The 25,196-nt window shown below is 30.7% G+C and overlaps 3 protein-coding genes across 3 annotated transcripts in view; 2 read left to right on the forward strand and 1 right to left on the reverse strand.

Moving 5' to 3' along the window:
* The window catches only part of LOC122401944 (histamine H2 receptor-like), a 211,717-nt gene extending 200,329 nt beyond the window's left edge, over window positions 1–11,388 (reverse strand). The window contains exons 1-2 of the mRNA XM_043404410.1: window positions 10,845–11,388; window positions 8,236–8,380 (exon numbers count right to left, since the gene is read on the reverse strand). Of these exons, the coding sequence (XP_043260345.1) occupies window positions 8,236–8,249 (14 nt within the window). The 5' untranslated portion in view covers window positions 8,250–8,380; window positions 10,845–11,388. The remainder of the gene's footprint in view (window positions 1–8,235; window positions 8,381–10,844) is intronic.
* The window catches only part of LOC122401937 (WW domain-containing adapter protein with coiled-coil homolog), a 55,254-nt gene that overhangs the window by 1,235 nt on the left and 28,823 nt on the right, over window positions 1–25,196 (forward strand). The gene's annotated exons all lie outside the window — the stretch shown is intronic.
* Window positions 13,636–24,489, forward strand: LOC122401925. The gene is made up of 9 exons (XM_043404351.1): window positions 13,636–13,818; window positions 15,104–15,278; window positions 16,270–16,387; window positions 16,482–16,626; window positions 16,743–16,830; window positions 17,243–17,609; window positions 17,887–22,331; window positions 22,553–22,646; window positions 23,006–24,489. The coding sequence occupies exons 1-7, from the start codon at window positions 13,758–13,760 to the stop codon at window positions 21,766–21,768; spliced, it is 4,836 nt and encodes a 1,611-aa protein (XP_043260286.1). The 5' UTR covers window positions 13,636–13,757; the 3' UTR covers window positions 21,769–22,331; window positions 22,553–22,646; window positions 23,006–24,489.

The raw sequence follows: 25,196 nt of genomic DNA on the forward strand, positions 1-25,196 counted from the left end.
AACAGTCGCGGAACAGAAGCCAAAGTTAATGTATTCAAGAATTTAAGATGCAATCAATGGGCAGTCAAGGGTAATGAAGTAGAAGTAATGTTAAGGTAGGGAACACGATTCGTCGTTTTAAAGAATCCGAGTATACCCTTACATTGTTCAGAGAGGTTCAAATCTATAGTCATTTATGTCATAGCGTGGCACATGAATAACGGGTTGGCTTAAAAGGTGCAAAAAAACAAGATTCGCGAGATGTGATGTGGCCGGAAACACTATACTTGAATACGCCCGAACCCGTATGAAATCCTATCGCCTTAAATTGCTTTAAATTTCACAAACAAACAACACCGTTTCGCAAATACATTTCATACTCTATTAAATTGTTTTCTTCGATGTTATAAAGCATATAGCATTTCGAAAAATATACTAAATAAAGGAATTAAATCCACAACAAATTTTGTATGGAATTTTAAATAATATTCTTCCTAAATGCAGAAGTTATTTCAAATTTTTCAGAAACTTTTTATGATAAACTATATATTAAATTGAGTCAAATTGTAGTTTATTTTTAAAACATAAAAAAAAATTTCATGTGTATTATATAAAAGCCAAGTAAGAAAGGGTATAGCCGAATAAGGGGGTCAAATGTGCCCCCAAACCGAATGGAACGAGCCCGGGGTCATTCGATAGCAAAAAAAAAATAACCCATGTGTGCAAATTTTTAACTTGAAATCTCGACCGTGGGGGTAGTAATGGGGTGAAAACGAAAATCATGTTTTTGAATTATTTCTCTTGACCTATTGAGTAAAAAAATGTAAAAAAATTCAAAGACATTTCGGGTACCGGGGCACATACTTTGGGAGATTTTCAGATTTTTTGATTGAAGAACCAGGTAGTGAAAAATAAAAAACAGCAAAAAATGCCGAAAAATGCCGATTACGTATTGAAGGAGGCCCGGAACTACTTTTATACTTTTACAGTAAACAGGTATTACTATTACTATTACTCTCAATTTTTTTCAGATTTTTCATTTTGGTGCGCCGCAGTGAAAAAAAATAAAAACCGAGTTTTTCCTCGTTTTCTGCGTATTAGAGTAACTTACACGTTGAATTTTTATGCATCCTTCAATATATAAGTGTTTTGTAGACTGTTTAATGTTTCTACACTAAGCAGAATTACATAACAATTGAAACAAATAAAATAAAGCCAACCGTTAAGCGCAATATATCCTAGAAAATCAACGATATTTTCAACGGCGTCGATGGGGCAGTTGGTAAAGTGTCCGACTGCTGAACCGCTGCAAGTTTTTTTACCATAGGTTCGAGTCTCTCTTCTGGACTTAGGATTTTTTTTCCTTCATTATTTTTTTTTTCAAATTCTAACTATATAACAATGCTTTATATTTATTTATAAATGTTCTGAAAGCATTTTACAAATATTTTAACCTGAAATATGTATAAATATAGTTTTGGAGTGTTTTTTGCGTTTTTATTTTTTTTGTCAACCACGATTATTGTTTAACATCTCTTACACTGAAATTAATGTGAAATGTTAGTTTTCAAATCTCTTACCTTTGACTATTGTGAATGGATCGGCGCAGAAGATTGTATATTGGCTTACTATTACTTCTTCTCGCCCTTCGATCAAGCAGATCTTTCATTCTTTTTCTCTTTCTTTGATAAATATGAATGTTTGCTACGGCTTCAGTATCTAACGTAGACATGTAAGGGCCATTCCACGCCAAATCTATTAACCCACTCTCTGCCAATGATACTTTTTTCTAATAAACCCATTTTTAAGTACCAGTTTGATCGTTTCATGCTTATTTTTGAATGAAGTATCATTGCTCGATGGAAACCACGGGGAAAAAATTCTATTTACGGGAACATACCAATTATCACAAGCCATATCTTACTTAGCGGAAGTTATGGATGAAGATAATAATATAATTGTTCGTTGCCTTAAGCAGACAAAAAATATTATTAAATGTGAAGTGAGATCGCGTCACATCAATAGTAAAACATATAGATGTTACATTAACTACGTACCAAATTCAATTGGTTACTCCGGGATTAAACGCTATTGTTGCGAATGTGCGAATGGTAACCGTACTGTCGGTTGCTGTTCACATGTCGCAGCAATAATTTATTATTTATCGCATGCTCGGTACCTTTCACGAATTGTACGTCCTGCAGAAATTCTGAGTAAATTATTTAATATCGAACAAGTAAATCCCGTAATTAGCGTCGACAGCGACCAAGATTGAGCCATGCTTTTTTTTATTTCCAACACTTATGTCCGCCATTTACTCTCATCCGATCCATGTAATCACTTCTAACCCATCCTTCGCCTCTCCTGATGGAAGAAGCCCACCACCTTCCCGTGGTTTCCATCGAGCAATGATACTTCATTCAAAAATAAGCATGAAACGATCAAACTGGTACTTAAAAATGGGTTTATTAGAAAAAAGTATCATTGGCAGAGAGTGGGTTAATAGATTTGGCGTGGAATGGCCCTTACATGTCTACGTTAGATACTGAAGCCGTAGCAAACATTCATATTTATCAAAGAAAGAGAAAAAGAATGAAAGATCTGCTTGATCGAAGGGCGAGAAGAAGTAATAGTAAGCCAATATACAATCTTCTGCGCCGATCCATTCACAATAGTCAAAGGTAAGAGATTTGAAAACTAACATTTCACATTAATTTCAGTGTAAGAGATGTTAAACAATAATCGTGGTTGACAAAAAAAATAAAAACGCAAAAAAACACTCCAAAACTATATTTATACATATTTCAGGTTAAAATATTTGTAAAATGCTTTCAGAACATTTATAAATAAATATAAAGCATTGTTATATAGTTAGAATTTGAAAAAAAAAATAATGAAGGAAAAAAAATCCTAAGTCCAGAAGAGAGACTCGAACCTATGGTAAAAAAACTTGCAGCGGTTCAGCAGTCGGACACTTTACCAACTGCCCCATCGACGCCGTTGAAAATATCGTTGATTTTCTAGGATATATTGCGCTTAACGGTTGGCTTTATTTTATTTGTTTCAATTGTTATGTAATTCTGCTTAGTGTAGAAACATTAAACAGTCTACAAAACACTTATATATTGAAGGATGCATAAAAATTCAACGTGTAAGTTACTCTAATACGCAGAAAACGAGGAAAAACTCGGTTTTTATTTTTTTTCACTGCGGCGCACCAAAATGAAAAATCTGAAAAAAATTGAGAGTAATAGTAATAGTAATACCTGTTTACTGTAAAAGTATAAAAGTAGTTCCGGGCCTCCTTCAATACGTAATCGGCATTTTTCGGCATTTTTTGCTGTTTTTTATTTTTCACTACCTGGTTCTTCAATCAAAAAATCTGAAAATCTCCCAAAGTATGTGCCCCGGTACCCGAAATGTCTCTGAATTTTTTTACATTTTTTTACTCAATAGGTCAAGAGAAATAATTCAAAAACATGATTTTCGTTTTCACCCCATTACTACCCCCACGGTCGAGATTTCAAGTTAAAAATTTGCACACATGGGTTATTTTTTTTTTGCTATCGAATGACCCCGGGCTCGTTCCATTCGGTTTGGGGGCACATTTGACCCCCTTATTCGGCTATACCCTTTCACATATATCTTGAATCAAAACATTTTTAAATCAAGGAAGATATTTTTAATGCATCGATCCGTAAGCACAAAAAGTTTTTCAACTTATTTTAAAAATATCTATAATCAACTTTTTAAAAAAGATACATAGTTCGAAAATATTAACGACTTTGATTACTTTTAAGAAAAGTTACTTTTGACAAAAATTATCTTACGTTATCTGCGAAATATTTCAACTTTTATTTCGTAAATTTGTTTGGGTCTATAACGATACAAATTAGTTAGGCCAACAATGTGCAATGAAAATGTATTCTACTAACTGTTTAACAATTGTATCATGCGTTTCATATTCTCTTCAGGCTTTAAATCACATTCCATTGTTACTGGAAAATGGCTGTAAAATGAAAGTACTGTCGATGGGGTTATAAACACGTATTCCATTTGTTTGATTAAAATCGACGATAACCGATATTCCCCTTATTCATCATGTAACAATTATTTGAACATTCTCGCAAGGGTTGATCCAACAATTTATCGGAAGAATAAACATTTATTGTTACTACAATGAATTAACGATTTCAAATCGATTAAACAGAAATGAAAAATACATTGCTGAACGTTAAGCAAAATTCCACGACTGTCATTGTTTTTACGAATAAATTATTAACACTGCCTTAGTGAACAATACCTAACATTTAGAATAATTGTTTACTTAGGAAAAAATATAGAAACTTTTTATGGTTTCTAGATATTTATTAAATGTAATGTTTTCCACCATGATTTCGGTCCCCTTCAATAAAAAATAATCTATAAACATATATATGAAACATTAAAAGATGAGTACAAAATCAATAAATTTTCTCACGTAAACATAACAAGCTCCTTCGGACAGTCGTAAAAGAAATTACATATATTCAAAAAAGCACAAATTAAAATACAATTAGTAAATGTAAACATACAGGGTGTTCAGCCAACCCTGGGAAAAAAATTTTAATAGGAGATTCTAGAAGTCAAAATAAGACGAAAATCAAGAATACTAATTTGTTGATGGAGGCTTCGTTAAAAAGTTATTAACGTTTAAAGTTCCGCCCGTACTGAATTTTTTTCTATAAAGTGGGTAGGATTTCGAGGTATGTCTATTCACCAAAAATGATTGTAATTGAACCCTGCACCTAAATATTATTTTTTAAATATTATTTGAAATTTTTTAATTTCGATTAAAAATTTCAGTACCTACTCGAATTTTTTTCTCGAAAGTGGGTAGGATTTCAGGGGTATGTCTATCCACCAAAAATGATTGTAATTGAACCCTGTACCTAAGTATAATTTTTTTAATATTATTTGAAATTTTTTAATTTCGATTAAAAATTTCAGTACCTACTCGAATTTTTTTCTCGAAAGTGGGTCGGATTTCGGGGGTATGTTATTCACCAAAAATGATTGTGATTGAGCCTCGTAACCAAAAATAATTTTTTCAGAATGATTTGAAATTTTTTAGTTTAATTTTTTAATAACATATTAATGAAGCTTCAGTCAAGAAATTGCTATTCTTGATTTTCGTCTTATTTTGATCTCTAGAATCTCCCATTAAAATTTTTCCGAGGGGTTGCCGAACACCCTGTATAGTAGGTATGAAAAAGAAAGGGACCATGTTTTATATTTTGTATTTACATTTACTAATATTACAGAAATTTATGTTTTTCTAGACGTGTGTAGTATTTTTTATGGTTGACCAAAAAAACTTCATTTTATTCTGTTGGTTTGTATAGAAACACTTGTTTGCTATGTAAACCACATTATGTTTAATCCTCTGTTTCCTTGAAAAATAATTTTAGCGGTATTGTATTACTTTTTGAATGTTTTACGCCTATGTTTATAGATTATTAACGATTGAGAAATACCGAAATCACGATCGAGAGCATTATATTTAATAAATATCAAACTTCCAGATATTACAATGAGTTTTCAGAGAAATGAAAATGTTAGAATCGAAGTTTATTTTTGAATCTTCTTACGAGCGTAGTAGCATTATTTATGGCGATGAATTATTATAGTGTTGCAGTGAGTAATAATCCACTGCTATTTAAAATGCAATACTAGTTGTATATTCATGGTGCTGTTGTAGCGACGAAATTCTCGTGGTCGAAAAATGTGCTTGAATATTCAGATTGTCTGGAAACTCTCAGAATAGCGTCTGAAATTTATACTATAATTCATTAACGACTCAACGCACACTAAGGATTTGCTCCGAAAAGCCGAACATAAGACGATCTTAAAAATTTGATGTAAACTACAACATTTGTGCTGCCTGCGGTAGTTGAATATGCGAGGAACATTGTATCAACATTCTTTTTTTCATTCGTGCACTCCAAAACTGCTGTGCTTTATCGAAAGTTAAAAGATTTTATGGCACACATTTCTACCTTAACCATCCTCTGAAACACTGTTCGCTTATTAGCAATTTTTACATGTTCTAAAGAAGTTGTATAAATCTTTCCATTATGGAAGCTTTTCAGATAAGTATATACTACACTTTTTACTTTTTCATCGTATATATTTGTAAATAGCCAATAATTCAGTAATGTTCATTACAATTATTTGACTTCATTAACAATTTTGTTATACCTCAGGGTGAGTCCCGGTGATCGTTTTCGTGTCATTGCATTCTATAAAGATTTGTGATCATAATCCAAAAAAAAACTGGTTTCGAATTTGTCCGGTTTGAAGCTTTATAGCAAATTATGACCAGACGATCGTCCTGACAAATATATATCCGCGATAATGCAATTCTCTCGCGAGAAAGCGCTCGAGAAGCTTCGCCACCTGGCGGTAACATCGCAGTACTGCTACGGGCGAGGTATCGCGCGGGCCAAATATGCGCATGCGCGCGCAAGTAGACTGTCGTATACAAAGGTCACGTGGTCTGCCAACAGTCGTACACATAAAATCTTTGCATATAAATTACATGTTAATAACGCGCTTCTGAGACATGCTACATAGCCTATGTCCGTCCTAGAGTATGCAGGAATAACTTGTCAAAATTTGAGGAAGATCGGTTCAATAGGTCTTGAGTTTTGCGCGAACATAAAAATCGGCTCTCTCTTTATACATATAAAGAAAAATTTATATTTATTCTAAAAGCGATGGTTGATTTTGAAATCTTGAAAGGTGCATGTGATAAAAAAAAAACATTTTAATAATGCATTCAATGCCTCCCTGTGAATTATGTAAATTATTTGCGTGATCAATTTTTATCAAAATCAATATTTATGAAATTATCGAGGTTACGAGCTCCATTCTTCGTATCTAGAAGGAAATAAAAAATAGTTCAATTTAAAGCGATGCTGGTATATGTATATCAATAAAGGGAATGAACAAACGACGACTTACAGTTTTATGCATATACATATATAATACATATGTATATGTATATCATCAAATAGCTGATTATGAACATGAAGCATGTTATAGGGCACAGAATTTAATTAGAGTTCATATTATTAATTAATATATAAACATCGCCAAGATTGTACACTTAAATTATACTATTTAAAAAACATTTTTTGATTCGAGAAACAGATTTTGAATTAATTATGGAAAACCTTATTTCATTGGTGAACATTGAAAGGATATTTAACATAATCCATTCACTTATTAGTAAAAATCAAAAAATTCCTTTCTAAGTTTTCATGAAAATAGCCATTTGAATTAAATGCTCGTTATATGTTACTTGCAAAAACCATTAATACGAAGTAGGGTGAATAAACTTTTATTTAACAATGTCATACTATTGGACTATTATTGAACCATTTCTTTGTTTAAATAATCATCCAAATAATATTTTACGTTCCGTTAAAATATGGCTCCCAAATGATAAATATTATATTATAATAAATAGGTTATTTTATTACTATACAAATTAATAATTAATTTAAATTACTATGCAAAATTATTTGCACCAAATACATAAAATTACGTCATGTAAGAAACATAATATATCGGGTGTTTTGTTTATTATAATCGTACCAAATAACATCACAGCTTTTAAAAAGGAAAAATAGTATAACAGAAAGAAGTTATTTAGTTGTAGAGCGACAAATTTTTTATACAGTTTTTTTCTCAAAATTCAATGAATATTTTTTTTGTGCGGATTTATATTTTTATACACGGATAAAATTCGTTGACCTAAAGGAATAATTCCGATATTATTTCGAATAATGTTTTTTTAATAATACTTCAGTAGGAGTATCACAAATATTAATAAATTCATTTAAAAGTGTTGCAACAAGTTAATTGATGTATCTTAACATCAGTTATATTATCATGTCCACAAAAATTAATTATATAGAGTTAGACAAATTTGATTCATGAATAACCAATAAAAATGTTATTCGTTCGTAACCTAACTTCCGTTTAGGTCTAATTCGACAATTTATTCATAAATTACAATTCATCGACCGGTCTTTAAAAAAACAGCAGAGCTATATGGGATGTTTATAACAAACAGATTATTCCGTGTAATAAGTATGACACAAGTAATAAATACAGTTTTGTTTGATCGAAATCAACATAAAAATATCATCGAATAAAGTCTAACACTGAGGAGACAATACATAGCGACAATAAATAGTACCTACTTACCATGTAGTTATCATCCAGCAATGAACCCTCTTCTCCACAGGAATATTATTTTAATAAACTTTCAATGTCTATGGTTCCTGTTCTTTTAGCAACACGTAAAATTCACACGGAAGCCTGATTATTAAACTCCTTCATGAAAATATTTCTATCACAGAAGATGCACGTATCTGGTTCACTGACGTAAACACTTGCATCGATGTCGAAAATAAATTATGCGAAATTGAACAGATTCACATGTTTACCGTGCACCTTCACTCTCACGTGCAAAATACATATAACTCTCCCGACCATTCGATGCAGCAGATGATTATGCATGTATATGAAATGATTTGATAATTAGATAATTAAAGAACAATTCGTAAATCTTTTCATAATTTTTCGTTGTTGCAAAACCATATCAGCAATTAGATGAAATATTTGCTTAGTTCCACTACTGCAAAATTGAATTTTTTTATACAACTCGATGACATGAAGGGTATTAGAATTTAACATTTTTACGACAAACTACTTAAAGATGTATATATTTTGAATTTTAATCAATTAACACAAATAATCGAATTCAATTTGAATTTAAAACAGAGTTGATAATTATTGTAAAATAGGGCAATATTTCATACAGTATTATACATCATACAGGAATCTTTGGTTTCTTCCAAAATACATCAATTTATTTTCAAACAGCATAATACGTTATTAAAAATGAATTTTTGTTTCATCTTATTAAAAACATATTTTTGTATTTTATATTACCATCAAAAATAAGTTTGTCTATTTCATTATAACTTTTTATATTGAAACAATTAAAAAAGAAGAATACCTTGGCATCGAAAGCGATTTTTACAATAAAATAGATTAATTCTCATTAAATTCACGAGCAAAATTTACATTAAAAAATGTGTGATAATTTGACAAATCAAAGTACATATTGCGATTATATTTTATCAGAAAATTTTTTGAATTGAAAAATGTATTATCTTGCGAGTCAAAATATCGCTTCATCTTCATATATCATCAAGGTACTGTTCCTTTAACTATGTTTTACCATAAATGAATAAATATCGACGATATACAAAATGTCCCAAGATGTGGTTCACATGAAATATATAAAATATCATTGTTAAATGATAAAAGACACGAAGAAACGCAATAGAAATTTTTTTGTTAATTTTTATATTTTAATGCTAGCAAAAGGAAAATTCTTTCCTATTTTAATTAAATTATATCAAAGTTTGTGTATTTTCTTTCAATATAATGCAATATCTTTATTTCAGTGGCATAAAAGTATGAAAGAAAAAATACTTTCGATGAGTTCACATACAAAAGCATGTAAAAAATTGTTGTATATTCCTCGTGTTTCTTATCATGTAGCAATCATTCCATGTCTGGCTTATCTTGATGTACCCTATAGAGAGCACAACGGTTTAGAAAATTATGTGAAATTTCTTTTTACGTAATTGGTATTTTGTAAGTTAATTTACGTTATACATTTTCTTACCTTTCAAATATTTAAAATTTATCTTCATACGTATAATATTTGTATCTCGATATTTGTAAATAATTTAGACTATCTAAGATTTGTTATTTCTTTAACATTCACGTAATATAAATATAGATTTTACTAAAAATATTAAAAGTTCACAGTAAAAGAATGTCCACATATTGTAATTATACAATGAATCAAATGATTTAGAAAGCTGTCGTTTAATTTCAACGTCTATTCTTTTTACATATACGTTGCATATGTATATGCAATACATGCTTAAACGTACGTCGTGACTAGATTAATGTTACATATACAATGGAATGTGCTTGTACGATAACAATAATAGCATGCATAACCCGATTGATGGCATCAGGTAAATTATCAAGCATGCATATTTCACATAACGACAAGCGTTTTCTGCGAAATCAACAGGTCAAACCTGAATCAAATCCTTACTTCCTATTGTCCCGAACGAACTGTGTGTGCTCTAAAGCACAATGCAAACGCAAAACAAAAAAAAAACTGGCTCTTAACACTGGATCGGGGAAGTTCCTGAATCGAGAAATTCACTGAATGCCTGTCAAACGTATCTTTTATTCGTGCATTGCTACGTATTCGATTCGAATTGAACGGTGACAAAGTTCGTTAAGAATTCTCGAAATTAGTATCATATCTATTGAGCTCGACCACCGTGCAATTTAAAAGTTATAATCAATCTTTTACCGTCATTCAACAAAACTCTCGTGAACGTATGCCATCGTGTCAAAGCATCGCTATCTTCATTCACTCGTGTCAGACACCCTCCCTGTGCCATACAAGGGAGATCCCCACTCCTCTACACACACAGACCTTTCGCAATACCCTTTCTCCCCTCCTTTTTTCCCTCATCGCTCACCCGCGCACTCACTCGCAGCACATTTTCTCTCCCTCCTGCTCGCCTGTTTCTACCATCCCGTTTGCCTGCCCCTCTTTTCTCTCATACTCACAATGCATTATGCCCTCTTTTCCCCTCTCATTCCGACTATCTTTGTTTTATGCTCCACCCAAGACGACGAGCACAACAATATAAGCGATACGCTTCAAACGAGGTAGTGAAGAAAGTCAATGAACGTGATATATTTCTTACATCATAATTGCAGAAACCGCGGGAGCGGAAAGAATCGCGAAGCTAGATACCCTTGCCGTGTTATGTCATTCTCCGCCTGCAAGTTCATCGTTGATCGTTTCCTCGGTCGCGGTCATCCCCTTTTCGTTCCGTGACCGTGCCTCTCTCAGGTAACAAGAAACCAGTCGTGAGCACAGGGAGAAGATGCATTTCGCGACGTATTCGCGGACACGTGAACCACCGATGGAAAGGACAGCAGCGACAGCAAGAAACGATGTTGTCAAGCGAACGAACATGCGAATGTTGAGACAGAGAAAGACAGAAATAGTCGGTGAGGGGGATGGAAGGAGAAGAAGAGAGAGAAAGAGCAAGGTATACTGTACGTGTCTCTGTTTCTGTCTCTCTCTTCGCCTCCCTTTCGTCGCGCACCAAACCGATCGGCGATGTGTAGCCGCGTGCGCCGCCACGATGGCCGATCGGAAGAGACGAGTAAGAAGACGATGACGAAAGCGACAACAACGACGACGACGATGAGATCGTGGCCTCTCGTCAAACCCACGTCGACGACGCTTGACGTCGGGGCTGCTCTGGGCGTCGCGGCGCTCACACATCGGCTCACTGAGCCTGAGGTGGGCGACACCGCCGGAACGCAGGATCGCGGCTACGGCCGACAAGGACCGAGAGAGCAAGCCGAGCTTTCCAGATGTTGGTGCGCACGCGCCCTCTTGCCGCACGTCGCTGTTGAATCAATTTTTAGCTGTTGAAAACTTCCGTTAAAATTTCGAATCGATTACTTTCAATACAAACATACGATTAATTTTTGTTTGCTTCGATAAATACGACTTCAGTTTACAAAAATTACTTGTAATAATTATTACTGCAGACTGCTATTCTTTGCCATCTGTTGCCAAATTTGTAAAGTATAATACAATGTTGTGTAATATATGATCTGATTAATAATTAACGATTAAGATTACAGCGTAATCAAAACGTAACTGATAAATAACACAAAATATTAAAATAAAACATTTTGACTATGTATTTACATGTATCCCCCGTAAGTATAACACGATAGTTAGGTTCCAAACAAGTGACGTAGTAATAAAAATGTTCTATTTTTTTCATAACTAAAAGAAATATATTTATTAAAACGATCTATAATTGATTAAAAGTATTGAACGTTAATATTACATAATATTTTCTTCTTCGCCGTTAAACGAGGGTGTCTTCTTTTTTTGATTTGATTCTATCAACGTCGACTAAAATTGATAATTTTTATACACCAAGGTCGCCTGTCACCTTCTATGGACATTTTGGCTTTTTGAAATAATAATTCTAAGCGATATGGACTACAAAAATGGGCAAATGTTATTCTAGTCGTTCCACCTATGCAGCTGGGCGTGAAACGATTATTTTAAATTCATTTTATATCCACATCGATCTCAACTAAATTCAGACATTATTGATAACATATTAATTATACGTTGAAATTGTAAGAAAATTATAGACGATGACTAAGTTCAAAATTAATAAATGAATTAATAAACAGTCAATTATTGATTTACTATTAATAGTATTAATACCTAATTGGTATGCATATTCCTGTTTTTAAAATTATGCTTGGACTTATTTTCGTCCAAATAATCTCAGCAATCCATTAACAAGTACCTAATAGAGATATAATATAAAAAATATACAAATTTTAATTTTCATTAATAGATGAAATTCAATTCTGCGTTTATATACGTATCTTATTGCTTTAGTGTTAGGCCACCATGTCGTTCGTACTTAGTAAACGAAAATTTATAGCGATAACTCTAGTTTAGACATCGATGGAGAAATTAAATCAACTAAAAAATTCTGTACATACATATCACGAGTCACAATGCCCTTGAAAATCCAATTACTAAATTCTATACTATTCTGTGTAATGTTGATACATGTATGTATCAAATAGATGAACACAAATCAGTTTGCTTTCCAGCTTTAGAAATTTAATAAAATAATAGAGAACTATATAAATACCAAATAGTTGTATCAATATACATTTTTAAGCATTGTTGATATAAATTTGCTTGAAACTGCATCGTCTCAAATAAAAATTAAATCAATTTCAAAAAGAATAAATTATTCTCGTTTTTATTATCTGTTGTATCAAGTAATGATAATTATTTTAATTGTTCACGCCTAACATATTTTTGTATGTTTATTTTACACGTGATATGGCTTCAAATAATTATGCCTTTAGTTTTATTTTTGTATCTTCATTACATCTTATTTTGAGACCACAATTAAATTCTTGCAGCAAACAATATACCCAAAATATTTCAGACGATACATGAGAACACACGTATGCATGGTACTTACATCATATGTGCGTATATTTACCAACCCGTGTGTTTACTTAATTGCTTAATTCTGATTGGATCCCTATACAGAGAAGGGATAACGGTGTTCCCGGCTCATGATTTGCGCGCTACGCGTTTGGCGGATCTCTATTGGCCGGGTTATCTGAAAGGCCGACAAATCAGCCGTTCAGTTTTAAACCCTTGCTGCTTTTAACTCTCTAAAAATCGCTAAGTATTAGAGTTTTATCACTCAAAGTATTAACGTAAAACATAACAAACAGCTACTCCGTTCGTGAAAGAAATTTATCAATAAATGAAATCGAAGGAAAAGAAAGGATATATTTCAATTTTTGCTACGTATTAATAGGTAAAATATAATACAGGAGAGCTTGGTAACAGTGATGAGTAAGGGACGCGCTCTTGCGGCAGCTGTACCAAACGCCAGTGTCAATATGGCCGTTGACGAGAGCGCAGTCTGCGGAGAGACGCGGTCGCGTTAGTTTCTTCGCTCTCTAAATGTAAGTTACGCTGCGGTAGGAAAAACGATTTTACGCAATACTAACAATTTATTAAAAACCTGAGAAAAATGAATTGTGTTGTGGAAGAACGAATAAGCAGCATACAGAGCGAGAACGCTCTGGTGCAAGGTACGTGTCTATCGCGTTTATTAAAGTGTTTTTAAAACATAGTACTGTTTACGAATATTAGTGCCAGAACCACGCTGGCCTTCGCACGCAGCTTCCTTGATGCGCGTTCGATCGATTTGTCGCTACATTTATTGGCATTGCACATAGTAATTGCCAACTAAATCTGTAGAAACGGGATTGTGATCTTCGGATAGACATACGACACTTTTTAGTGACAGTAACAGAAATTTTCTGTGAAACATCAACTTCTGTGCCCAGTGTACAACGCGTGTGTGAATCCATACAGAACTACTGAATGCCTTCTACTTGACTTGCACTGCTGATATTTTAATGAAAATTTTTAACTGACCTAACTTTGTATAAATTGAATTTACTAGTGATTTTTCTATTCTATTTTGATATTTTGCGATTCTTAAAAATACTTTCATTCAATAGTTTCAAAATAATTTAAAGCACTTATACAAATTAGGATTCTTGCAACTTGTTATAGTCAACTTTTAAAGAAATGTTTTAAAATTTAACACATCGAATATTTGTGCCATTTTACGAAACAGTGACGAAAATATGTTACAAACCGATAGATTTTCATTGACTTTTATCGCTTATTGTCGCTATAGCTTTTTCTGTTTAAAAATATTACAAAATATTTGTGATAATTTGTCTTGATTTTTTTACATTTTTGCACAAGTTCTATTTTTTATTATAAAAAATGATATTTAATGAAAGTGCTACATAATAAATGTGCGTATAGTTGTATCATCGGTTTAAAAAAAAATTCAACTCGTCATGTATAAATTAAAACCGCATTAAAACATTAATGCCTGAAATAAAAAGAGAATATAATATTAAAAATTATGTTAAATGTGATAATGTGTGAAAAAATTCTTTTGTGATGTAGTGTTGAAATTTATTTGGAACTTTTTAAACATTACATTTGTGTCGGGATTAGGAATACACAGTTTCATTGAGAAGAATAAATTTCGGAATTGATACATTTATTTTCTATAAAGTGTAAAGTCATTGCATTCGATATATTCGGGAGAAAAATTTTTAAACAAGTTGAAAACGTGTGTCTTAGGTTGTTACTTGATATAATTAAATTATTAAATTCTAATTAGATTTAGTGTGTCTATTAGATTAAATAAAAATTGCATAATATTTGATTTTAAAGAAATTGTTAAATTATTTTTTTGTAAATTTATTATTTTTTAATTTTTTGTAAAACTATATTTATAAAACTTTTTCATGAAAAATCCTTGAACCAAATATATTTATCAATGTGCAGATACCAAACAGGAAATGGTTATTATTGATGGAAGGCCCAAATTAAACAATGACGAATTTAAATCATCAATTACTGATTTATTTCCTTGGATCTTAGAATTTAGAAAAATGTGCAGGTGTATACATACAGAGAAAAGTATTTCATCTTTAACAGAACTTATGCTGTTTTATGTGAGGTAATGCTTAATAACAACATACATTTATCTTAATATCTTAAATTTACCAGTAACAGTTTTTTGGGAACTGGTGTGAAAGCCAATATGAAACATGTACTTTAATTATGTAGAAATAACTATTATTCTTATATAATTTTATATTTCTGCGTCAGTAAAAGTCAGCATATTTTCAGAAGAATCTGTATATTAAAATTCATATACATATGAAAAGTAACATAAATTAAATAATTAGTAACATTACTAAATATTAAAATTATTATATCCAACAAACATTAATTTAATATGTGTTAAATAATATAAATAAAATAATGTTTACTTCTTAAAATGTTATAGTATATAATAATAATTTTTTGTTAGCATTAATTTCTTATTTATCTGATAAAGTGATATATTGCTTAAATATTTACTATGAGTCATTTTTAAACGTAGAGAAAATAAAAAAAAGAAGAAAAGGAAAACATATTTAGTAGTGATATAGAAAAAAAGTATAATAAATAGTACAAAAGAATTATATAAAAAGTATGTTGTGTGCATAATTTACATTATGAAATAAATTCAGAAATATTTATATTTCTTTTTATTTGTTTTATTCAATATTAAACAGTAACCTAATAGACTTTGAACACAGAAAATAGTATTATCGATTCTTAATTTAAATTGAAAACAATGTTATAAACAAAAAAAGTAATAATATTTTTGAATAAAGCTTATTGAACTACATCAATAATATAGAAATCATAAGTACGTATAGAATAAGTTAAAAAAGAAACTTATTTCATTTATGTATACTGATTTGTATATACACATTATGGAATTACATATTTGCAGTAAATACTATCAAGTAAGCATTTATTATACAATAGAAAGTACAGTTGTAATTAAAATGGCGTTTGAGTGCCAAATTTTATAGTAGTAAAACTTTATAGCATGTTACAAATTTCTTATGTTATAAACAGTTCGTAAAATGTTATAGTATATAATTTTCTTACAGAAATGTAAGTGTCAGTGTAAATGAGTGTTATACAAGGCCTTTAAGAGCTGCAAAGTTGAAGGATTCTATTAGTGAGACATTATTGTTATTCTTGTACATATATCGTGAGCTTTCTGAGGTAAGCAAATCCTCTTTAAATTTAAATATATTTTATTTTTATAATGTTTCTTTCCATTCTTATTAATATGAATTAATAAGATTTCATCTTTTAGAATTGCAGTAAATCCATTTATTTAAATAATATGTCTGACTTATTGGCTATGTATATAGACATGGAATTAAAGGCATCTAGAAAAAGTAAAGAGGATCATGATAAAATCTGTGCAAGACTGACTTCTTGCCTTTATGTTTATCTAGGTATAATTATATTCGTGTCATTCTTAAAATTATTTTAATTGATTTAAGTCTAAGTAATATTATATACACGTGTAAAGTTCTGTAATAGTATTCTGAAAAGATTATATTTCTTTCAGAACATTCCACTGAACATTTATTAGATACTTTAATGAAAATACAACTCATGTGTCGAAATTATCATCACATTTTAGATCCATTAATAACGTAAGTATGAAATTATAAATTAAAATGAATCAATTTTTAGGTTTTTAATTTTATTCTTATATTTAAATTGCATGTAAATCTTATGTTTAGTTTATAATTAAATTAATTAATATATGTATATCTATTATTTAATTTTCTTATGAGAGAATTATGTACTTGGTGAAATATTTCAAGATCAAATTTAAATATGCATTGTAATTGAATAAATATCTTTTAATTTAAGATAAACCTATATATATTTTATGCTCAACTGCATATATTAATTATTTAATTTATTAAATTAATTTTCATATCATTTACATATTTCTTAGATAGTGTCTCATAATTAAAATTTTCTGTAGCAGAATAGTGACATTATAATATGCATTTTTCATTGAGTTTTAATTGTATGCTTCATTATTTTCTCCCTCAGGAAAATCATGAAAAATATTCCCCTGCATCCGGAATCAAATATTATGTACATTCGTTACTTTCTTATTTATCGTTTATGGAGAAAAATAAATGGAGATGTGGCTGTACGGAATCAAATAATTTCTGTAGCAATAACATCTCTGGGGCCAGTGCCACCTACATTCTCGCCATGTATATTAGAAGATGTATTGCCAAAAGTGCCAAAGAGTCAACCAAATTCTACAAAAACTCTACTGCAGTATAAATTTGATGTTAAAAAGCACTGTGAACTCTTTGTAAAATACTGCAAAGAAAGCAATGGAGGTATACACAAGAAAGATGAATCTGCAACTCCCATTAATTCGTCCAGTAGAATTAATTCACAAATGGTATTTATTTATTTATTATGTTTCCATTCTTGTTCAGTATGCTTATGTTTAATGATCATACTTCATTATTTTGTTATGAATTGTCATATCAAAAATAATAAAAAAAAATAATTCGTTAGCAATATTTTTTAAATAATACATAATTATTGCAGGAACTTATCTTTATGTAAGTAATAGAAATAAATATTAATGTTACATGTAAATTCCATTTTTTACTTACATAAAGATAAAATATTTTTGTAATTATAAGATTAATCAAATTTATGTTTATTCTCAGCCGGAAGATATTGCTTATAAAGATATAGAATGTGTAGATAATAACGTAAATTCAATTATATCAGATAAAAGTAAGCAAAATGAATCTATTTCTTTGCTAAAACCTTTAAAATCTTTAAATTTCGAAGAACAGACTAGTTTTAAATGTTTAGGATCTTCTTCAAATAATATTTCTATAAAGCATGCTACCCCTAAAACAATTAAATCAAATGAAAATCGTTTGCAAAAGAAATGTAAAAAGTCAAATGAAATTGTAATTATTGATTTAACTAGTGATACAGTGTTTGAAAAGTGCATCAAGAGAAGAAGATCTAGAAAACTGTCATGGTTAAAAGAAGCTAAAAAACGGATCGACTTGCAAATAATAAAATCACAAAAAATCAAGAACAAAGCAAAGAAGCAAGATATTAATTATACACCTCTGTCAAATAATTCAAGAAGTGTTAGTCATCAGTTGGAAGATACATTTCAATTGGTACATGCCACAGGAAATATTAGCTCAAAAAATAATTTGAACCCATGCAGGACGGTTAACATTCAAAATAATGAGAACGCAGTGGAAATCGACATCGAGTTAATTAATTGTACAGAAAATGTAAAGAAACTAACTCGTACGGAAATTGACACTAATGAAATAAATGTTAAAGAGTCTTGTGCGACATCTTCTTTCACAATGACCGCTAAACCACTCTTACCCGAGATTCTTCTTTCGACAAAACAAGAATCAAATACTTCGGATTCTACTGTCAACGGTAATCGTTTTAGTAATGGCATTGCTTCGAAAATAAAAAATGATGAAAAAGAAAGCGATAGATGTAATAAACAAACTGTGATTAAGCGACTGATAGAAACAGACATTTTCTCAAAGCCTGAAACATGCAAGAGAGCTGAAAGTTTAAAAAAAGTCTGTGATTTAGAAACAGAATGCCCAATTGTAAATAGTACCATTATATCTACTCAATATGTTTCCAAAGATAATGTTGTTAATTCTAATCATTCTAACATTAATGTAATTAATGATAAAATAATTGAAAGGGTAACATCGTCAATAATGACTTCGGAACACGTGTCAAGCGATGAAACGTTAAATGATACTCGTTTAAATAAGGAAGAGTATGCATTTAACTATTCTCACAAGATTGTTGATTCTGGAGTAAAATGTGAAGAATTAGTTGCAACTCAGAATGATAGTAAGAATGAAACGAGTTTTGCAGGGAGTGTTAAGATCTCTCCTGTAGAAAATGTTTTAAAATGTGAAGAAAATCAACGTACATCGCGTGTACTCGTAGAAAGTTCTGTAATACAGGACAAGTTTGAATTACTACAAACAGAGTCAAAATTATCAAAATGTACAAACGCTGTGGATAAAGTAGGAATGGATGAATTCCTCAAGCAAATAGAATTAAAAATTTGTAATTACGACGAAGGAAACGAGGATACGAGGAATGATAAATCAAGCATCACTAATATCAGAGAATCTATTTTCGGATCTTATTCTATGGATAAGAAAGATATTTGTAATACAGTTAATGTAACCTGCCAAAATGAAAATAATGAGAATAATGGAAATTCTTGTATCGATACACACGTTAGAAAATCTGTAGAAAATGTAATAAGCGACAAGTGCGATAATCATTTCGACAAATGTATTGCTAAAACGGATACTGCTCGCGAGTCTCATTTATCATCGGAAGATAAATTGTTCAAAACTTCGGAGATTAAAGAAGCGTGCAACATTTCTGAAAATAAATATATCGATCAAGATTCTGATATACAAGATAATATTGATGGTCTCTCGCTATTAGCTAGCGTTTCACAACACGTACCGCACTTAAAACCAGAAACTGAAGTAAAATCTGAACAAATAAGGGTGAAAGATTATGCATCATTAAGGTACGCATGTTACAATCAAACTACTGACGACGAAACTGATACGAACGATTCGTCAAACAACGTTTCTCCACTACTTGACAATCCATCTACAGAAATCATCAATAGAATCGTTGGTATTTATCCTGAAGATACCTTGGATAAGGTGGCACTTCATGTAGAAGTAACATCTGACGACGCAGTGACTGAAAACACTGACAAAGAATTATCCAAAATTGTGTCTCATTCAGAAACAAATGTAAATTACGACGCGGATACGCTAATGCATAATTTGATTCCCATAGAAACTAACGTACAAACCGTAAAAGAGAACACGAACGTTATACTAAACGGAGAAACTGTCGTTTTACTGCAAAAATCTCCCAATAGTAATTTGTATATTATAAATAAGGCGGTCGAAAATTCGAAAGATCACAATGACGAAGAAATGAGCAGATCGAAGGAGAAAAATTGGGCGTCCTCGCCTGAAGAATGTAGACAGTTCGAAGCCATCGCTTCTCTGGATCATGCATCGTATAATTTAGAATTGACAGCATATAGCAAGGAATTACCATACCTGGAGAGTAAGTGTTCAATAGGACGAAACAAAGGAATCAAGGTAAAACTGGAAGAAAACAATTTCTCAGAAGTGAAGTCGTATGCGAAGAAGGTGTCGCTCTCCAACGATATGCTTTCTGTCAATTCACAAATCTATCAAGATGTAAATGTTATGAGCAAACCAATAGAGAAACGGAAGTCGTCTAAATCGAATCTCGCATTCAGACAAAATATTAAACAAGAGTTTAATAACATACCGAATCACATCTCGTCGAATTGCGCGATTCCAGGGTGCAATAGAATTCACTCGCATTCACATGAAGTTGATGCTCAACGCCCTTTACATATTCCTGTAACTCATTCAACAACATTGCCACCGATCTATGGAAATTGTACTGGCAATACAGATTTGTGTGTACAATATCATAAACATTGCACACCGGTGTCGTGCAGTTTGCAAATTAACGCCACTACTTCTTTACATTCGCGCGCGAAGTCAGGTAGCCCATGCGGAAGATCGCATTGCTCGTGTTTAAATTGTACGTACGATATTGTCGCGCATTGTAGGCAGTGTATACATCCAACCACCGATACCCGTGTGTCTTGTATGGAAAGTAGCCCGTATTTTTTGCCGACACATTCGTCAGTACAAAGCCCCGCCGTCCAAGAGCTAGACAGAGCGAAAAGCGAAGCGGTCATGAGTAAATTGTACGATGATCAATTATTATGTAAAATAGAAAAGAATCTGTTGCAGAGCAATAATTCATTGGAGAAGCTCGTCGAGGCGCAATGCGACACGGAAAAGTTGTTCAAAAAGGACACGGATAATAAATTGCCATTAAAAAAAAGGCTGAAAGCGCATGCTATGGCATATGGTGGAGTACCAATTAAAGCTGAAAGAGTCGACAATTATCCAGCTATACCTATGATGTCGATAGCTGCATTGGAAGCATTGGATAATACGCAAAAGAGATCCACACAAATGGTTAAATCTGAATACGAATTGTCTTCTAGAAAAGAAGAAGGCCCGCGCGACGCCTACCATTGCAATTCAAATTTACTACGAAGAGATTATTTAAAAGATATACACGTGTCTGGTTCGCATCAAAATCTTACAAAAGAAAGTACAAGAAAGCTTGAACGTCAATTCCGATCGGTAAACGATCAATCTAGTAATACAGTGTGCCAAGAATCTTGCCTTCAAAAATCATTTGAAACGCCTGCGCCGCATAAAGAAATCAACATGTCGAACGCAACGCCGTTGAAAAGATTTGGAACAGAATCGATAGGGCAAGAAGAAACGTTCAAAAAGGTTAAAAAAACACAGTTGCCTCTGCGGCAAACAAGAAGCTCAAAAAGAAACGTTCCTAAAGTAAATTATTCTTACACCGATGTTGATCCAGAATGGTATCCATCCGGTGAGTCAAAACGCAAACGTAAAAGGACTAGTCGATGATCGATACCACTTCGTCATGAAAATTCACTACTATAAGGAGTGTTTTAAATTTAAACAAGAATATGTACATTATTTTATAAAACTGTGGCATTGTAAAATTGTAAATATTGTATAAATACGGGGAAATCGTTTTGGGAAGATTTACAAACCTGTAACTCGTGTATAGTACAACGCTCGAAGATTAACATCAGTGAAGATTCTTCGAAGAAGATACTACCTGGAAGATGGTTAGGCTATAGGTTATACGAGTATTTTATTAAGCATAGGTAGTGCCACTCAAAAACGATAGATAATTTTTTAGTGTCTGTAATGTGTTCTGTGTAAAACTATGCAGTATTATATAAAAAAAAAGTTTATCAAATTTCGCTATAGTTGCAACTATTTTTGTTTAAATTAAATCAATGAGCATTTAGAAAAGAATTTTACTTTTTGTAAAGTAACTGAAATTTTGTATGTATCCCGACATGAAAATTACTTTTGTGATGTATATGGTCACATATATAGAATGTAATAATGCAAAATTCACACATTGAAGTTTTGATGTTATTACTCTTGTATCAAAGGTAAGATAATTTATACTTTAAATTAAAAATATATTATTGTTAAATTATAAATGATTAATAGTGTGTTGTTAATACTTACTGTATTGTGTCCTTTATATTTAATTAAAAATAAATTAAAAGAACATGACCATTGTATAACACAAAATTAATCTTATAAACATTATTTTCTAGTATTCAAAGGCTACAACTTTGACTATTTAATGAGTATTTTAATTTTTCAGTTTGATGAAAAAGATTTATATAAATTCAGAGAAATAAGAAATCCAGGCTGAAGACAAAATTAAATTTTAATAAAAAAAATGATTTTTCGTGTGGGTAAGATTAAAAAAAAAAATAATATATCCTAGTAATATTTCTATATTCATAATTAATTACATTTTTTGTACAATAAGTACGTCTTGAAGTAATAATTATTGTGTACTACAACATTTTGTATAAAATAAATTAATTTTTGTAGAATTTTTTTAATTATTCTAGGCTTACTTATTGCAATCAATCTGAGCTATTATTATCTTATATTGTTATATACATAAATTACATATTATGTTTGGTTTACTTTTACATATTCAAGTTTTTTTTTCATTCTTTTGTTTTATATCAAAATGTGAAGTATTAATAAGAAGAAGCACTTTATTATTCAATCAATTAAATATTTAATAATATTTTTATTTCAGATTAATTATTTCCTCAAACTCAAGAACTTTAAGGAAATACTTAGCTTGAAAGTATGGTGTCAATCAATTTGTCAAATCACATAGAAGTAATTGAACCTCCATGTAATAGTAGAACAGGAAAATCAACCTTTTGCAATGTCATGATCTGTCTCTTTAATACTACTGGCAGCATGATTCATTAGAAATATACATGTAGATATCAAAATGCAGGTAGCATAGCTAGTCATTGGCTTTTAATTACGAATTAAAACACTTTTACTTTAAAAGAAAAAAACTACGATAAAACAATATGTATTCACGAACTTCAGATTAAAGTTAATAACATCACATAGAATTAAAGTAAACATTTTAGACTATATATTCATCAAAACGATAGAGCTTTGTCACAGGAAAAGTCATTTACTACGACACTCGAATTTATAACGCCTTTACATAATTTATGCTTAAAAAATTCAATATATATATTTTTTGAATTATTCTCTTATTTTTTTCCAAATGTGAATGGAGTATGGCTCAAAGAAATAGAAAATAGTTCAAAATTCTTATGAATTGTAATACGATCACTTAATGTTCAGTTTTTCTAGACATTTTCTTAAACATTTCCTTTAACAATTTTAATATTAAATTCAATGATACAGATAGTAAAATGTTGCTCTTATTTAAACACCACAGTTGTATTTAGTCATTTCAAAATATAAGATCATTTACATACGTTAGTGCCATTTCTCCGTATTTGATATTATGTCTGTGATTATTAACCGATTAGTGTTACTCAGCTTATACAAACAAATACTTTTTTGTACGACAAAATGTGTTATTAGTTGAATACTTCATCACAGGCACGATGAAGAGTTTAGTTTCTACATGTCACTAAGAAATATAAGTTAATTTGTTCCTCATAAAAACGATCGTAATCAAATTATATTACTTCACGATGGAACCTTTTTCGTATACATAACACTTGTAAAATTTCGTCTCAATTCCAAAAATTTCAAATAGCCCTAAGTTTCACGTTAAATTAACAAAAAAACCCAACGGTATTATTAACCCGCATTTGTTAGGTACTGTCCTTTCTTTATTGTTACCATTTATTTATTGATTTCTAAAATGATAAGTCTGATAGTTTTAAGTTCAATATAAATGAAATTATAATTTGATGTAGTCGAAATCAGGTGATCGAGAAATTACCAGACATTTTCATGTACATACATGGAATAGTTACATATAAAATTATCCTATACGCAAAGCATTTGTTATGGAGAGTCTGATATTCTGAAATATTAATTTAGTGTAGTGATATTACATCGGATGCCTCACTCATTATGATATCGTGTTCATCAAAAATTGAGTAATGTGTATGTGTAGAAGATTTTGTCATAATGACGAATAAACTTGTATTTACCTATATTTGTAAATTACATGCATTGCGTAATGCATAGACTGGATTTTTTTAGAAAATTATATTGCAAACACATTTACCTCAAATTTACGTCCTCAGCGTAAATATTTTACGTTTACGATTAGGGTTTAGACATAGTAATTTATAACAGGGTAATCGTTCCAATATTTCTTTAATATCTTTTTATATTTAATATTTTTTATTTTAACTTCGTGAACTCATAGCTTCACGAGATTTTAATTTCATTTATGGTAATATCTGATTGTATCTTTCAATATATTATGTAAAATGTATTTTTAATATACTTATTTTATATATTCATAAATGTTTTTAAATTTTTCTTATCTCCGCACACTATTGTTTACATTTTATAGTTTGGTATAATCGCTATTTATAGAGAAGTTAGATGATAAATCAAACCATTTTAAATCTCATGAAATATAGAATAGATATACACATATTAGAAAAGTTGTAGGTTTTCACGTATGGAAAATATTTTTTATCGATTATTTTAAAAAAAAGTATAGAAGCCACAAATATCTAAATTATTTAACATTCAAATGTATATAATATTTTGTGAATAATAATTGTAAATATACAATAAAAATTGATATGCGTAATGTAAATAATGTAATGAAACAGCAGTGATCATTTATTAGAATATATTTATCAAGTTTCACAAAACTATAATTAATATTAGATAATTTTATATTATTTCATACTGTTTGTTTATATGTTGTATATACATGAATAATAAATACACATATGTATAGTGGCGGCCATATACAGCAA

The sequence above is a fragment of the Colletes gigas genome, unplaced genomic scaffold (assembly GCF_013123115.1).
Source record: "Colletes gigas isolate AHSC1104 unplaced genomic scaffold, ASM1312311v1 Colletes_gigas_Sc00030, whole genome shotgun sequence".
NCBI lineage: Eukaryota > Metazoa > Arthropoda > Insecta > Hymenoptera > Colletidae > Colletes > Colletes gigas.

Bases quoted from the DNA above. Each gene is read 5' to 3' on its own strand.
- LOC122401925 (XM_043404351.1), top strand. From the start codon at position 13,758: ATGAATTGTGTTGTGGAAGAACGAATAAGCAGCATACAGAGCGAGAAC. The intron at 16,388-16,481 runs GTAAGCAAATCC...TTCATCTTTTAG, and splicing joins TATATCGTGAGCTTTCTGAG to AATTGCAGTAAATCCATTTA. The intron at 16,831-17,242 runs GTAAGTATGAAA...TTTCTCCCTCAG, and splicing joins ATTTTAGATCCATTAATAAC to GAAAATCATGAAAAATATTC.